The 16,586-nt window shown below is 53.2% G+C and overlaps 1 protein-coding gene across 8 annotated transcripts; it reads right to left on the bottom strand.

Annotated features, from left to right (window-relative positions):
- Positions 1 to 820: 820 nt before the first annotated feature.
- On the bottom strand, positions 821 to 14,455 carry Wdr81 (WD repeat domain 81). 8 transcript variants are annotated; one of them, XM_038324779.2, is made up of 11 exons: positions 13,488 to 14,454; positions 10,525 to 13,373; positions 9,717 to 9,824; positions 9,273 to 9,463; positions 8,961 to 9,151; positions 8,125 to 8,290; positions 7,883 to 8,048; positions 5,097 to 5,783; positions 4,401 to 4,546; positions 3,974 to 4,153; positions 821 to 1,938 (listed from the first exon to the last, which is right to left on the bottom strand). In XM_038324779.2, the coding sequence occupies exons 1-11, from the start codon at positions 14,171 to 14,173 to the stop codon at positions 1,618 to 1,620; spliced, it is 5,691 nt and encodes a 1,896-aa protein (XP_038180707.1). In that variant the 5' UTR covers positions 14,174 to 14,454; the 3' UTR covers positions 821 to 1,617. The 8 variants fall into 8 exon arrangements, 6 of the variants coding, with proteins under 6 accessions (XP_038180707.1, XP_038180706.1, XP_038180709.1 ...); XM_038324778.2 differs by having other exon boundaries at positions 10,525 to 14,103; positions 14,346 to 14,452; XM_038324781.2 differs by having other exon boundaries at positions 13,898 to 14,032.
- Between the last annotated feature and the right edge of the window lie 2,131 nt (positions 14,456 to 16,586).

Genomic DNA, 16,586 nt, shown 5'->3' with positions numbered 1-16,586 from the left:
GCTTTCCTGACCCTGCTGCCATCAAGATAAAGTGGTGGGCATGGTGATACAAACATTTGGAGGAGAGAGGTAAGGGAACTGGAAATACAAGGCCAGCTTCGGCTGCACATCAAGTTCAAGGCCAGTGGTTTGATCTACAAAAACCCTGTAGCAAAAAAGAGCTGGACATAGGGACTAAAGAGATGGCTCAGTGGTTAAGAGCACGGCTGTTCTTGCAGAGGACCCAGATTCAATTCTCAGCATCCATATTGTGGGTCACAACCATGCATTAACTTCAGTTCCAGGGGTTCTGATGTCCTCTTCTGACCTCCACAGAGTCCAAACACACTGATGGTGCACATACGTATGTGTGGGCAAAACACTCATACACAGCAAAAAAAAAAAAAAAGTTTTTCAAAAATAAAAATTGGGCTGGGCATGGTAACACACGCTTTTAATCCCAGCACTCAAGAGGCAGAGACAGGTGGTGGATCTCTGAGTTCAAGGCCAGCCTGATCTACAATAAGAGTTCTAGGACAGCCAGAGCTATTACACAGAGAAACCCTGTCTCAAAAAAGCAAACAAATAAACAAAATAAATAAAATAAAAGTTAGGTCTGGTGTTCATGCCTAAAATCCCAGGACTTTGCTTCAGGCAGGAGCATAATCCCAAGATCAAGACTAGCCAGAGCTACATGAGACCATCTCAAAAAAATCCAAGACATGCCATAAGCCAGACATGGTGGCACACACCAGAAACCCCAGCTCCTTGGAAGCTGAGGCAGAATTACTTGAGCCCAGCCTGGGTATAAGAAAACACAACACAGCCTCACTCAGCTCCATGGCTCTTCCAAAGAATTTATTGATCATTTACATGGATTGCAAACAGTGAGGGGCAGCCGGGGGCATCTCAGGCCTCTTCTCCGAGCCAAATGAGAACTCGAGAGATGTCAGGAGCTTCTCATCCTCTGAGAGGAGCCTGAGATGCAGAGATGATTCCTGTGGCCCCTTCTCCCCAGGGGTGCTGGCCCCAGGACTGCCTCCCTGGCTCAAGGCACAAACACTGTGGTTAGGGGTACCAAGGCAAGGCATGGATTCATTCCTGAACCAGCTGGTGCCATATAACCTCTTCCCTGGCCCTGCTCCCCTTTTCTGGTCCCACACTGGGAAGACCTGGCCAACTGAATACTGAAACCTCAGACCAAGCCCTTAAACTTCTACATCATGGCCAGCCCTCCTGAGGCTGGAGTCTAGGTAACATCAGTACCCTGGATAGGAAGATAGAGCTAGGGAGAGCTTGGCTAGAAGAAGTTGGCTGAGCAAGACCCATCTTCCTTCATTTCCTGATGCTTCCCTGCCCCCACGTGAATCTAGCAGGCAGAGCCGGGGAGCAATGTGGATCACAATGCTCTTCCATGTTCCCCTTCTTGCTGGTTAGGAACAGTATCTCCCAAGTTTTATGAATGAAGCCACTTCATGGCCTTGGAGATTCAGGAGCTGCATGATCCCAGACGGCAGGCTATGTGGGTACCCAGAGCCTGGGGCTTGCCTAGAGGGGAGCTGCTGAGAGATCAAGAAAGTGGAGTGGGACCTGAGGAGTGTCATCTCGCCCCTGCCCTCAGCCAACTCCCACCTGAACCTATGCCAGGAGGCGGATGATGCCATTGTCCGAGCCCAGCAGGAGGTGGCGTTTCGTGGGCAGCAAGGCCAGGCTAGTGAGTGTGCCACGGAAGTTCTCAGAACTGAGCTTCGTGGTGGCCTGAGAGGGTGGCTCAAGCAGGGAACAGATGCCAATCTTGTTGGCCACAGTGCCAGTGACCACCTCGCTGCCGTACAGGTCGAAGGTGTGGATGGGGTCAGACGCCGACTTGTAGTGGTGTGTCGGCTTCTGCTCCAGCTCCTTCCACACAGTCAAGGAATGGTCTGAAGAGGAGCTGACTAGCATGCTGCCCTCGATGGCCTGCAGAGAGTGGGAGGGGCGGACAGCTTCAGTAGGGGCCTGGGGAACCTGTCAACCTGCCAAACTCCACCACCAGTCCAGAGTGCCTTTAATTTCAGCACTCAGGAGGCAGACCTCTGTGAATTCAAAGTTAGCCTGGTCTACACAGTGATTCCCCAAGTCAGACAGCATCTGGGAGATATATAGTGAGACCTTGTCTCCAAAAGAAAAATTAAAAACCTATCACTGGCTGGGCTAGATAGTTGACATGAATCTCACAAGCCCATAAATCCAACACCGGTCTACAGAGCAAGCTCCAGGCCACCTAAGGGTTCAGAGTCAGACTTTGTCTTAAAACACGAAACAAATCAACCAAAAAAAGAAAAAACAAAAACCTGTAACCACTACTCTCATTTAAGAACATATTCTACTCTCAAAAAAAAAAGTATATATGGGGCTGGAAAGATGGCTCAGAGGTTAAGAGTACCTCCTAACCCTTGCAAATGACCTAGGTTCCATTCCCAGCACCCACATGGTGGCTCCCAACTATCTGTAACTCCAGTTCCACGGAGATCTGACACTCACTTATGACTTTTGCTAGCACTGATGAAGGTAGTGCATATAAACACACTCCTATAAGCCAAGCAGTGGTGGTGCACACCTTTAATCCCAGCACTCAGGAGGCAGAGGCAGACAGATCTCTGTGAGTTCGAGGCCAGCCTGGGCTATAGAGCGAGTTCCAGGAAAGTCACGGCTACACAGAGAAACACTGTCTCAAAAAAACTGAAAAACTAAAAACAGAAAACAACTAAACAAACAAATAAAAACCCCACTTCTATATATAAAATATCTAGGCATGGTGGTGCACAACTTTAATTCCAGCACTTTGGAGGCAGAAACAGGCAAATCTCTCTGGATTCAGGCCAGCCTAGTCTACATAATGAATTGTAGGACAGCCAGGGTTCTATAGAGAGATCCTGTCTCAAAATAAATAAATAAATAAATAAAAATAAGTAAATCTTTTAAAAATTAAAGAAAAAAATTCCAACAATTCTGTGCAGACACTGTGCAACACACGCCCACATTGCACATCTACCCTTCCCAACAACCTGTGAGGTACATGCTGCCACTTCCTCTTTGAGCATATATATTTGTATTTGTGCGTGAACACGCACGCATGCGTGCATGCATGCCACATGAGGACACATGCATATGTCACATGAGGGCCTCCCATGGAGGCCATAAGGGTGTTTCATCCCCTGGAGTTGGAGTCATGAGTGGTCCAAGGCTTAAGCTGGAAAGCAAACTTGGATTTTCTGAAAGAGCGCCTGGCACCAGCCTTACTTTACATGGGAAAACACTGAGGCTCAGAGAAGCCTCAGAGAGAATAGGGATTGATACAGGATGACCCCAGAACCATTCTGACATCTTCTTAGGATATTGGAATTTAGGGACACTTGCAACTTCCCCTGGGGCTATGGGTAGAGCTGAGGGCAGCCTATATTCCCCTGTAGCACGACCTTAGCCACCATCCATGTTGGGGAGGAGTCCCAGCTGCTTGGAGAAATCCTCCCACAGGCAGGTCCTATCACTCCCTTCCCAGAACTTTCTGAGCAGTCCCTGAGACCTATGATTGAATATAGAAGGCAGGAACATGATGCCCAAGCCTTGGGCCTATTCCTGCCCCCAGCAGGACAGCCCAGCAGGGGGCATGGACTCTGCTCAGTGGTCTCCAGGCAGTAAACAGCCTCCAGGCTGGGCTTTGTTTAACCTGAACTGGGTCACGGACAGGGCGCGACCCCTGATCCTCCAAGCAAGACAAATATGGACAAGGGTTACTCATTAGAACATCCCCGTGGAGCATCGGGGTCAGTTCTAGCCCTGGTTCCTGGCCTTAGCCTGCCTCCTATGCAGCTGGTTCCTGAGCTGGCCCAAGAAGGCCACCTTCCCTGCCCATCAAATGTCCATGAGTAGGTACAAGGGATATGAGCATAAACCTGGCCTCACTCAGGCCAGGCTCTAAGCAGAAGTGAAGGGAGGGACCTAAGGCAGTCACCTTGATCTGTAGAATGTCCCCTTCATGGGCTGGCCAGCCTCGCAGAACCAGGCCCGTGCGGGTGTCCAGCAGTACCATGAAGCCCGAGGAGAAGCCAGCCACAACACTACGGCCACTGGGGCTGACTGCCAGGGCGCGAACCAGCCCAGGGTTCAGCCCTCCACCCAGTCGGAACTCATGCTGTAGGCAGAAGGAAATTGGGCTCAATTGCCAACCATCACCACCCCCACCCTACTTACACCCATAAAGTCAGGAGGCCTGACCCTCCCACTCCTCCATGGACAAGAAAGTCCCTGGTCTCAGGTCCAGCACAGAGCCCCACCACAGGGCTGCCATTGCAGTGTTCCTGCTGGAGTCCTCTGAGTTTCTTCCCTGACAGGCTCCTAGAGACCCCCGGCTAGGCACAGGGAACTGCACACCTCCTGACCTGCAAGCCAGGCTTCCTGCAGTCCACAAAGCGCAAGGTGGAGTCAGAGCTGGCCATGGTGATGCTGGTGTGGGGGGCAGGCATGACAGCTACAGCGGTCAGGGGCACCCGGCTGTCTGAAGGATCCACAGTGCGAAGGGTCTTCCCTGAAAGAGGACACAGTACATTTGGGGACCTAGTGACTATCAAAGAGCCCTGGCTACTTCAAGGCCCCTGACTCACCCCATGCCCGCATCCCATCCCCCAGTGACCCACAGAAAATACAAACGATTTCAGGGCTTTCTCATCTTCCTGTTTCCATAGCCAAGCCAGGGTCCCACCCCAAAGCGATCTCCCCTCTTCATAGAGCATGCTCTTGCTAGCTGGCGCCGCCCGCCTTCCCGGATGCTATCTGCTCCCTTCCTCTCCATTCACAGTTCTCTGTATAATGATGGCAGATGTTGCACAAGCCCTTCGTGCATAATCTTCTAACCAAAGTGCTTTTTGTTCTCAGAGGTGGGAAGGGGAGGCTCCCAGCAGCAGGGCAGCTTGCTGGTGAGCTGGAGGAGTGGATTCAAACTCAGGTCCTACGGTTGCTAAGGCCCCGCTGTTTCCATCTCACTCAATCTTCCCCTCCAAAATACGCATCATACATTTCCCACTGGGCTCCCATCGCCAGCGGCAGCCGCAGAACAGGCCTCACCTGGGCCCGCTCACCTGTGAAGGGGTCCCAGACGTGTACAGCCCCATCACAGCTCACCACATACTGCGGGGCTTCAAGCTGGCCCGCGTAGAAGACACTCTTGCGGTGCTGGGCGTAAATGAGGCGGGGGGCTGTCTCACTGGTCCCATCCCCATAGTTGTACAGTGGCCAGAGGCGCACAGTACGGTCCTTGCTGCCACTCAGAAAGAAGTCCTCACTGCTCAGGGGAGCCACACATTTGACAGCCCCTGTGTGGCCTAGAAAACTCTGCAGGCGGATCTGGTGGAAGTGGAAGTGGGCATCCTGCTGGTTCACGCCAATCTCATATTGCCAGTATGCCAGCCAGTTCCCACTCAAGCTGTGGGCACTCCGGGGCAGCTCCCGCTTCAGGGCATTGTCTTCACTCCTGCTGCTGAGGCCCCCACCCCCGACTCCAGAGATGGGGCCCAGTGGCCCGGGGCTCTCAGGTTGAGAATCAGGGATCTGAATGCGATTTCCAACCAGGACACTCCCAAAGGTCCCCGAGTGGCCATCATCCAGGAGACAGCTCCCACTCTGAGGGTCCCATTCAGGGCTGGCACTGGGCATAGTGGGCTCCATGCTGGCTGGGTTTCGAGCGCTGGGGCTGATGCTTTCCAGATACAATGCTGCCAGCTCCCCGACCAACTCGTGGTTGGGGATGATCTTCCGGATGATGTCGCCTGCGTGGGAGTGGGAAAGGTCCTAAGATCAGGGAAGGCGACAGGAAGCTGCTACCACCTACCCAAGGGCCTAAGGTACTGACTGGGCCACTCTGGGCGATTTATTAAGTCCTTGTCTTTGAGCCTCAGTTTCCTTTATCGATACATAGACATGAGTGCTGTCTCTATAGAGACAGACACATATGCCCGTAGCGGCAATAGACACAGAACGATGAATAAGACAGATGTGCCCTTGGAGTTTAGGACTCTGCAGGAGCATAACATAGCCAACTGCAAGGTGCATCCCATTCAAAGTGAAACCAGTAGTACACCCATCCCATAACGGAGGCCACAAAAATGGCAGGCTGCCCATTCCTTTGCAGATAGCTTCTGGAGACCATCATATTCCCCTGGGTCCCCAGACTTGCATGGCTGGCTCCTGAGCCTTTTGTGCCAGAAAATGTTGAATCTCTTGGAAGTCACTATCCTGGTTAGTTTTTGTTGTTTTGTGTCAATTTGACACCAGGCACAGTCATTTGGGAATAGGAACCCTCAATTGAGAAAAGTCCCTCACCAAATTGGCCTGTGGGAGCATTTTCTTGATTAACAATTACTGTGGAAGGGCCCAACTCACTATGGGTGGCTCCACCCCCAGGGCAGGTGGTCCTGAGTTCTCTAAGAAAGCAGACAGCACAGGCCTTTAATCCCAGCATTTGGGAGGCAGAAGCAGGTAGATCTTTGTGAGTTCCAGGCCAGCCTGATCTACAGAGCAAGTTCCAGGATAGGCAGGACTACACAGAGAAACCTGTCTCAAAAAACAAAAATAAAATAAAATAGAAACAGAGAAAATGGAGGGAATGGGGTCCCCACAGCCAGAGCTACACAGAGAAACCCTGTCTCAAACAAACAAACCAACAAAACAAAACAAAAAACCAGGCTGAGCAAGCCCCAAGGAACAAGTCAGTGTTCTTCCATGGCTCCTGTTTCAGCTCCTGCCTCGAGTTCCTGCCCTGACTTCCCTCAGTGACAGCATGTGACTTAGGAGCTGTAAGATGAAATAAACCCTTTCCTCTCCAAATTGCTTTTGGTTGTAATGGTCTATCGTGATGTTCAATAGAAACCCTAAGGGCTGGAGAGATGGCTCAGAGGTTAAGAGCACTGCCTGCTCTTCTGGAGGTCCTGAGTTCAATTCCCAGCAACCACATGGTGGCTCACAACCATCTGTACTGAGATCTGGTGCTCTCCTCTGGCGTGCGGGCATACATCGAGGCAGAATGCTGTATACATAATAAATAAATAAATCTTTAAAAAAAAAAGAAACCCTAATTAAGATAATCACCATGGAAACTGGGGTCTGAGGCCAAATCTATTTGCTGATTCTGAAAGCACTGTGCCAAAAATGTACTGTGAGCTGGGGGCTGGTAGTACATGCCTGTCTGTAATCCCAGGACACAGGAGGCACATGCAGAGGCAGGGGGATGGTATGTATGAGGCTAGCCAGAACTACACAGTAAGATTTCATCTTTAAAAAATAAAAATAAGCTGGGCGGTGTTAGTGCACACCTTCAATCCTAGCACTTGAGAGGCAAAGGCAGGTGGATCTCTGTGAGTTAGAGGCCATCCTAGTCTACAAAGTGAGTTCCAGGACAGCCAGGGCTGTTATATATAGAAACTCTGCCTCAGAAAAAACAAAAAACAAAAATAAAAAACAAGAGATGGCTCATCAGGCAGAGGGACCTGCTGTCAAGACTCAGCGCCTGAGTTCAATCCACAGAACCGATGGTAGAAGGAGAGAACTAACTCCCAACATTGTTCTCTCACTTCCACACACATCAAAGCATGCATGCACCTACACTCACATGCGTATTATACACACAAACAAAATAATTTTTTAAGGAAAATGAAGAACTGTGAACAGCGGCACATGCCTATAACATATGCCTATAAGCAGAAGCAGAAGGATCCAGCCTGGGCTAAATAAGACACTGTGTCAAAAAACAAAAAAACAAAAACAAAAAACCAAAAAGGAACCCACTGCTGGCTCTGGAAGTGAACGCATTGGGCCCGCCCCAGGGAAGAGATGTCACCAACGCTGTGCAAAGGAACGTGATGGGCAATACCCAACAGGCAGGAGAAGGGTACGTAGATTGTGTACGCCATTTCCAGGGTGAACACCTTCTGCAGCTCTTCCAGCAGGCTGGGGTCCACTGGCTGTCGATGCCCATCAGAGAAGGTGGCCTCTGGCAGTTGGCCCTCAGCACAGCCCTTAGGGTCCAGCTGCAGGTCCTGCAGGCAGGAAGCCCGGGGAGTCAGCGAGCCCACAGCCCTGGCCTGGCCTGCCCAGCCCAGATGCTCTGCCTACCTGCTGCCGCAGCTCATGCAGATGAGAGAAGACCTGAAAGAAGGTGGCCACGGGCTCGCTGAGGTGCTGCTGAACCATCTCCTGTCCGATGCGCAAGCAGATGAGGGCGATGAGACTGACCGTCTTCACACACAGGACAGTCCGGGCCTGGGCCCCACTTGGGAACCTGGAAATGGAGCTCATGAGTTCCAAGCCCCTCCCTGAAGGGCCTGACCAGTCCAAACCAAATAAGGAAATGGAGGCACAGTGTAGCTTACTCGGAGTTGGAGTTAGGATAGAACATGAGCTTTTTTAAAATGTGTATGGCTGTTTTGCCTGCATGTGTCTGTTTCAATGCATGCAGTACCCACAGAGACAAGAAGAGAGTGTCAGATCCCCCAGAACTAGAGTTAAGGATGGTTATGAACCACCATGTTGGTGCTGGGAATCTAACCTGGGACCCCTGGAAAAGTAGTCAGTACTCTTAAACCCTGAGCCATTCTTCCCAGCCCCTATTTGTTTTTCTGAGGTGCTGGAGCTCAAATGTAGCATTGCCTGCTGGGAAAGAGTCTTATCTCCAAGCCACACCCACAACCCAGACCCAGGGCTTTTTTTTTAAAAAAAAGACAGAGTCTCACTAGGCAGCTTTAGCTAGCCTGGAGTTCTCACTATGTAGACCAGGCTGGCCTCAAACTCACAGAAATTTACCCACCCTTGGGTGCTAGAATTAAAGGCCTGTGCCACCACACCCAGCCTTGGCACCATGACTCTTAACCCCCAGTATTATCTCCTTCCCCCTGAGCTTCCCAGCCCCTCCTGGGGATCCCTTAGCCAGGTGGCTCTCCAATGTCACCTACCCTGTGACAAGGGAGGTGAGGAAGCTGAGCACAGGCAACAGGACTTCATGGCTGATGCGAGGCAGAATGTCCATGAGGGTCGTGTCTGAGAGATATACGATTATCTTCTGAGTCAGCGTCACCGCGGCCAGCAGCCCCGCCTCCTTGCGGCTGTTCAGTCGGCTGGGGCTTGAGTTGCTCCCCGGGGCCACCTGGGACCACAGAGTAGATGAGGGCCAGGCCACCCCACAGACCTCCTGGAGCCTCGGAGATTGGGGGCCAGCCCTTGGGTCCTTAGCCTCCCCACCCCAGGACTGCTGAAGCAGCAACTACCAGGTAGCTGATGTATGGCAGGTACTGGTAGGTGAGAACCGGTTCTCCATAGAGGTGGGCGATGTGGAGGAGACAGCTGAGCACAGGCCCTGACACTATGTCACCGAGCACTGGCCTCTTCTGGTAGATGTTGCCGGCACTCAGTGGGGGACTCTGGTCACCGCTGACTGTGAACTGCTGCCGAGTGGGCCCTGCCAAGGAAGGCCTTTGAGAAACTAGTGGAAGGCAGAAGGGAGGTCAGCCTTCTAAGATTATGAGATAACTTCTATTCATTCTAGACTGGGATCTTCCCCTCTCCCAACCCAAGAAGAGAAGAAGCTTACAGACTGAGACCCAGGACCTGCCCAGGAAGTGATGCGAAGTTAGGGAAGGAATCCAGAGAGGCTAAGGATGAGCAGAAGCCTGGGAGGAAAGCTGGTCTCCAGCACTAACCACAGGCCTTACCCACATAACAAGATGTCAGCAGGCGCAGCAAGTTCCGGGCCACATGGCGAGAGGCCACTGTGGGGCCAAGCTTGGCGGACAGCCAGCGGACCATCTTGCACGCTGTATCTGCAGGGCAGGAGTAAGCCCTGAGCTCATCAGATAACTCGCTCGGCACCTCTCCCACCCCACCCGCTACACCACACCCTGCCCAGCCAACTCTGGCTGTAGCTCTGCTAGGGAGCCTGACCACACTGGGCCCATCCACTTAGCCATGGTAGAGGTTGTTGACACAGGAACTAAAGGGAGGCTGTCCTTTCAGCGATGTTCCCAAGTCCCTGAATATAGGCTTGTCCCTGGCTACCACCGCCCAGGCCTCCCTTCAGTAAGCCTTTCACGGCATCTCTGATGGAACCATGAGAGCCTCGGAGATTTGCACGCATGCCCTATCTGGAACACTCTTCCCCATTTCACACCTCGTATTGCCGGCTCCCATTCAATTTATACCTCGACCATTGCTTGCTTTTACTTCTTAATTGCTTTTCTGGTGCTAGAAATAAAACACCCAAGGCCTCACACATTCTAGGCAAGCGCTCCACCATTAATCTCCACCCCAAGCCCAACACGTCCCTTTAAAAGACACCTTCTCTGATGTCCGAAAGTCAACCTAAGCCCCACTTTGCACTCACACACTAACACAGTCCATTGTATCAGACCATCTGGCTGTGGATGTGAGCACTGCTTGTGGCACAGGATGGACCCGTGCACGGCACAGAAAACAAGGAAGTGGGGAGCGGCTGACCAACATCTCCCAAGCCCAAGAACTCACCAAGGAGGATCTTCTGTTCTTTGCCTTCAGGCTGCTCTGTCAAGGGCTCCTCTTCCTCTTCTCTCTCTCTCCCATCACTGGGAGCCACGACCGTCTCCATGGACAACATTGTGTCAGACAGAGCGAGCTCAGATGCTCCTGTGACTTCATCTGACTCCTCTTCCTCCTCTAGGATCACACAGCCTTCCTCCTCCTCTTCTTCTTCAGAGCCCTCACTTTGCTTCAAGTCCTGGCTGCTGTCCCCTGACTTCAGGCTGTTCTTGTCCACAGGGGCACCCCCATCCTCCCCACCCCGCTCCTCGCCCTGCGAGGTCTCGCTGGTGCTGCTCTTGTCGCTCAGCTGGCCCAGGCTCATGGCCTCAGCTTCCTGGGGCTGTGGAGATTCGGCCACATAAAGTCCAGACTGGAAATCCTCCGTGTCTGGCAGGTCGGCCTGGTCATGGAAGCTGACGCCTGACCTGTAGTCTGGGAGTCCCAGTCCTGAGGAGGCAGCAGGTTCCCCATCTATCTGAATCTCCTCCCCAAAGGCACACGAACCAGGCCTGGACCCTGGGAGCTCACTTTCCTCATCCTCAGTGGTTCCAACCAGGCCTTTGCTCTCCTCCTGGGAGGCTTCCAGCCCAGCCAGTACCTGAAGGACATGGGGCAGCAGGTGAATGAGGAAGGCCTGCAAACCCAACCGCACCACCAACTGGGCCACAAAACAGTCGGTGTACAGGTAGAAGCGGCCATGCAGCCGGCAGGGGCTCTCATAGGCACCAATGAGGGGCTTCAGGAGGTACTTATTAGCATTTTTGGGGCCTAGGGCCTTGGCAACGGGTTCAAATAGGTACCAGGCTGTGTACACAGCAGTGTGCTCCTCAGACATGAGTGACAGCACGAAAGGCAGCAGGATCTCCAAGCCCTCGGGAGTGATGTCACTCAGCACTGCACCCAGTTGCTGCCACAGAGCAAACACCAGCTCCCGTCCCTGGGCCTCATCCTCCACACGCCTCGCCTGATACAGCAGGATGAACCTGTGTAGTGCTGGGAAGTACGAAGGAAAGGGGACCACAGAACTGAAGGGGCTGAGGAGCTGGGCTGGACTGGGTGGGGGCAGTCCCTGGGAAACGGGCCTGTACTCAAACAGTGGGTCCAGTTTGCCCTTCTTCACCACCACGGGATTTTTGGGTCCATTCAGCTGAAGAAGTGTGTCCAGTACAGGCTGCAAAGACACGGGGACATCCTTGGAGTGGCGTGTACAGAGACCCCGGACAGCCTCAAAGCGTACCCACAAAGGTGCATCAGGCGGCAGTGTGCGGACCCTGGTGGCAAACACCATCTCGGCCAACAGGACACCCAGCACCTGCATGTCTCGGTGGAAGAGGCGCTGTAGGTGCACAGGTGGCTGGACCCGAGGCTGTTCAGGCACCTCCAGCTGGCTCCCTAAGCCTTTAACCAGGAAGTTACCCATCTTCTCCAGCTCTTCTAAGGCCTGGATGGGACTGAAGCCCTCAGGAAGAACAATCTTCCCCTCCTCACCCTCACCAAGGTCCGACCCAGCAGCTTTGCTTCTGCGGCCTGGTCGAGAGCCTGAGGTGGTTGAAAAAGACAACAGGCCAGGTGAGACTTGACTGGAGGATGAGCCCAGCTGGTCACCTGCTTTCCCAGGGACGGAGATGGAATCCAGAGCTTCCGTAGCCTGCTCTAACTCATCCTCCCCTGTCACGGGCCTGTCTCTAGTCCAGCCAGTCTCACATGGAGTGGCCTCTAAAACAAGCCTGCCTACCCCATTCATAAGTTGTCCTGGAATGTCCTCCTGGCCTGTGGCCTCCTGAATGGGCTGGACCAATAGCCGGGGGATCAGTGGAGGCTCAGGAGCCAGGGCAGGGACCCCAGCCAGGCGCTGGGGATGCGGCTGATCAAAGAGCTGTACTACGCCATAGCTGGTCAAGTGGGTGTGGGCATCCACCAGGTGCAGACACACATTCTTCTCCTTCACAGCCTCTTTGCCCTGGAGTTTGTAGCCAAAGGTAAGGTCAATCCAATGGTGCAGGTCTTGAGACACCTCCCGGCTCTCCAGCAGCGCTCTATGGGCAGCCACAAACTCCTCGTTAGAACTGCACCAGGCCGGCACATCCAGATCAGGCATGTCGGGGTGGATGGAGCAGAAGATAGAGGGATCCGTGTAGAACTCAGGGATGCACTCGTCAGGTGTCCAGGTCTGCATCCGCTCCATGGTGGCAGGATACTCGTGGGGCTCCCACTGTGCTCGGACATGTCCACAGAGGACCGAGCGGGGTGTGCGCCGAGCCTTGTATACGTAGTACGTGATGTCGGAGAGCACATCGGAGATGTGATGGGGAACATGAGGAGGCTCCCCAGCTCCTGCACCACCTGCTACAAATGCCTGTCGCGTCATCTCATAGGTGAAGTCCAATTGCTTATCCCCCTTGTTGAGTCGGAACTTGGACTTACGAAGGTCCCTGAAGCGCCCATAGGGCGTGGTAAAGTCCACCACCCAGGGCAGCACTGGGTGATAGTTGGGATCCCCCTGTCGGCGACCTGCCAACCTATTCAGCTGCATGAGGTAGTGGAAGTTGCTGATTCGGCCGTGGACCCAGTCTACCACAAGGCCCTTGAGTTCCTTCTGGCAGGTGGGGCACGCAGGTCTCCCTGCCTCCTCTTTTTCAGATTTAACACCTGTCCCGTTTTTCTCTACAGAGACCTCCTGGCTCTCATCCTCAGACGGCATCTCATAAGCACTCAGGTCCAAGCGGAGCTCACCGCACAGCTTCTCGTCCACAGCAATGTGGTGCAAAGACAAAGCCCCACAGGCCAGCCCTTGGCGGTGACAGGCATCCATGGCCCTGAGGACACGGAAGAGAATGAAAAGCACCTTGGCTTGGCTGTTGGTCAGCTTGGCAGGGCTGAAGGTAACTACATCATGCAGGGAGAACTGTACATAAGGGTGTACCACATACAGCATCTCGGGTGACTCCAGCAGGGCCTCAGCTCGCAAAAGGCTAGGGCAGGCAGGGCTTCCCCGAGAGGTGCAGGGCCCATCTCTGACATTTGATGGACACTGGGTGGATTCACCCACTGGCAGGAAGACGCATCCATAGACCCTCTGTAGAGCCTGTCTTATAGAGTCTAGGGCGGGTACAGCTGAGGGGGCAGTGCTATGACTATAGGGCTGCCCATAAGTATGGTATGCATGGCGCCACAGGTTCCGGTAATTCTGGGCAGCCACCTCCTGCATGAAACGAGTGAGAGTCTCGGGGCTACAGGACCCCTCCTCAAAGGGCAGGACTCCGCCCAGCGGGTAGGACAGTCTCCGCTTCCGCAGCCCGTGAACCTCTACCCGCGTCCAGCACGGGGGCAGCCTCTGTACCGAGCGTTGAAGTAGAGTCCTGACTTCCGCTTCACCCAGGCCCTCGGCCCGGGGACAGGGTCCCAGGCGGCGTTCGCGGAGACTAGCCAGCCAACGCGCGGGCACTAGGGCCACCACGTGGGTGCCCCCCGGCGCCGGGGCTAGCTGCCGGGCATCGATGTTCAGGTCTCTCTCCACGCTCCGGAGCAGCTCCTCCATGTCAGGTCCTGGGGATGGAGACCAGCCCTCTGATCCTGTTGTAAGAACCACTTTCCGCCCTCTGCTCCCCTGGGCCATCTGGTCCTGGCCCCCTGGGGGCAGCGCGAGGCTGAGCCCGGCCACGGCCCTCCTCGCAGTGGCTTCCGGGGTGCCAGGCCTGGAAGGTTGGGATGGGCGAGGAGCGAGAGCTGGGGTGCAGGTGACTGGGCGAACCGGCGACAAAAGAGAGAAGGCCTGAGGATCCTCTTACCCCTCTGCAGGGTCCTGTGCTCCAGGTCGCAGCGGGGCGGGGAGCGCTGAGCTCCAGAGCTGAGCGCCACCGTGACGGGTCAGCTGACGCGGGTCATGTGATCTCCCAGACACGGAAACAACCGCACGTGTCTCCAAAGGGCCCAGAGAGACCCCGCCTCCTGCTCCTGCCCCCACCCCTGCGGACCAGCCAAGGCAAAGCACTCTCTCTTCTGCTGTTCTTTTGGGGCTTCGTCCCAGACTCGCTTGTTTCTGGAGCCACCTGGGCAATCCAGACGCCCTCAGGTGCAGAGGAAGACCATCCTGAACAGGGCACCGGACCTCTTTCCCGTTTCCCATTTCTCTTGCAGGCCCTGAGATGCGGATCTAGTGAGGCTTATCTTGGAAATGCTAGCCTTTAGCCAACTGTCAGCTCTGGTAGCCTCAGAACCAGACATGCACCCTCTCAGCGTTCCCATGCTACTCCGCAAAACAAGGAGTTTAATTTTCCAAAGCACTTGGTTAGTAACTTGCCACTTGGCCTTCACAACATCCTGGGATGTTGTGGCCAACACATCCAGAGACCCAGGCACAGAGACCTGGTGTTCTTTAAAACGAAATATTCTCCTGAGACTTCCTGTTGAAACTGTGGGCTTACAGATGCTACTATGGCTCTAGGCAGGGTGCCACACAGAACAAGGAACAGAAACCAGAGAGCCTACGCTCAAACTCTCAAACTGCGGGTCTCCAGCCAAAGGTCTTGGTTCTGGCTCATGTACAGGCTGGGCCAGCAATAAAACCACTTTGTGTGCTCTGGCATATTCGTGTGTGTGTGTGTGTGTGTGTGTGTGTGTGTGTGTGTAGTGTGTGTGTATTGAGTCTAAGAGTTTGGTGCTAAGGTTTAGGCCTTTAAAAGAACTTAAGAAGTCTTTGTATGGCTGGGCGGTGGTGGCGCACGCCTCTAATCCCAGCACTCAGGAGGCAGAGGCAGGCGGATCTCTGAGTTCGAGGCCAGCCTGGGCTACAAGAGCTAGTTCCAGGACAGGCTCTAGAAACTACAGGGAAACCCTGTCTCGAAAAACCAAAAAAAAAAAAAAAAAGAAGTCTTTGTATGTTCTAGTACATTCTCGTGTGTGTGTGTGTGTGTGTGTGTGTGTGTGTGTGTGTGTGTGTTGTGAAGCTGGGCAGTGGTGGTACATGCCTTTAATCCCAGCACTTGGGAGGCAGAGACAGGCCAATCTCTGTGAGTTCGAAGCCAGCCTGGTCTACAGAACTAATTCTAGGACAGTCAAGACTACATAAAGAAACACTTCAGCTCCAGAGGTTCTGACACCGTCTCCTGACTTCCACAAGCACCCACACACCTATATATAAAAACAAATCGGTTTTAAAAATTAAAATCCAAGTCAGGACCACGAGGGGATGATTCACCCACTGAGAGAGTGTGCCTGAGCTAATGGGAGCTCACCAAAGCCAGCTGGAATGGGACTGAATGAGAATGGGATCAAACTGAACCCTCTGAATGTGGCTGACAATTGGGGCAGACTGAGAAGACAATGATAATGGCACTGGGATTTGTCTCTATGGCATGTACTAGCTTTTTGGGATCCTAGTCATTTGGATGCACACCTTCCTAGGCCTGTATGGAGGGGGGAGGGCCTTGGACTTCCCACAGGGCAGGGTACCCTGCCCTCTCTTAGGACTGGAGGGGGAGGGGAAGGGGGGAGCAGGAGGGAAGCGGGTGGAGGGGAGGAAGTGGAAATTTTGATTCTAGTGTTAATAAGGTAAAAAAAAATTATAGTCCAGATGTGGTGGCACACGCCTTTATTCTCAGCATTTGAAAGGCAGAGACAGGTAGATCTCTGTGAATTTGAGGCCAGCTTGGCTATAGAGTAAAAAACCAGCACAGGCTACATTAGTGAGACCTGTCTCAAATAAGACAGATCAGGCAGAGGGTCATTGCGAGTTCAAAGCCAGTGTAGTTAAGACTTCCAGTCCTGCCCCCAGAACTACACAACAAGACCTAACTCAAAAAAGGAAGAGGGAGAGAAGGAAAAAAAGATAAAGACTGCCCAGAGAAAACACGTCTGTGGTTTAGATATGACAGATTCTATCTGTTTCTTCTTCAAAGGCTGCAGAGCACCAGATGTGCTTGGTCACATGACCTCATATGTAGTAACTTCCCCATTTATGGAGTGTTTACCAGGAGTTAGCCACTTGCCAAGAGCTTTACATAGCTCGTTTAATTCTCTCTCTCCCTGGT

Source organism: Arvicola amphibius, chromosome 4, assembly GCF_903992535.2.
Source record: "Arvicola amphibius chromosome 4, mArvAmp1.2, whole genome shotgun sequence".
Taxonomy (NCBI): domain Eukaryota; kingdom Metazoa; phylum Chordata; class Mammalia; order Rodentia; family Cricetidae; genus Arvicola; species Arvicola amphibius.
This window is presented reverse-complemented; position numbering and strand designations above follow the sequence as displayed.

Bases quoted from the DNA above. Each gene is read 5' to 3' on its own strand.
- Wdr81 (XM_038324777.2), bottom strand. From the start codon at position 14,173: ATGGCCCAGGGGAGCAGAGGGCGGAAAGTGGTTCTTACAACAGGATCA. The intron at 9,152-9,272 runs GTAGTTGCTGCT...CTGTGGTCCCAG, and splicing joins TGCCATACATCAGCTACCTG to GTGGCCCCGGGGAGCAACTC. The intron at 8,291-8,960 runs GTAGGTGACATT...CTCCATTTCCAG, and splicing joins CTCACCTCCCTTGTCACAGG to GTTCCCAAGTGGGGCCCAGG.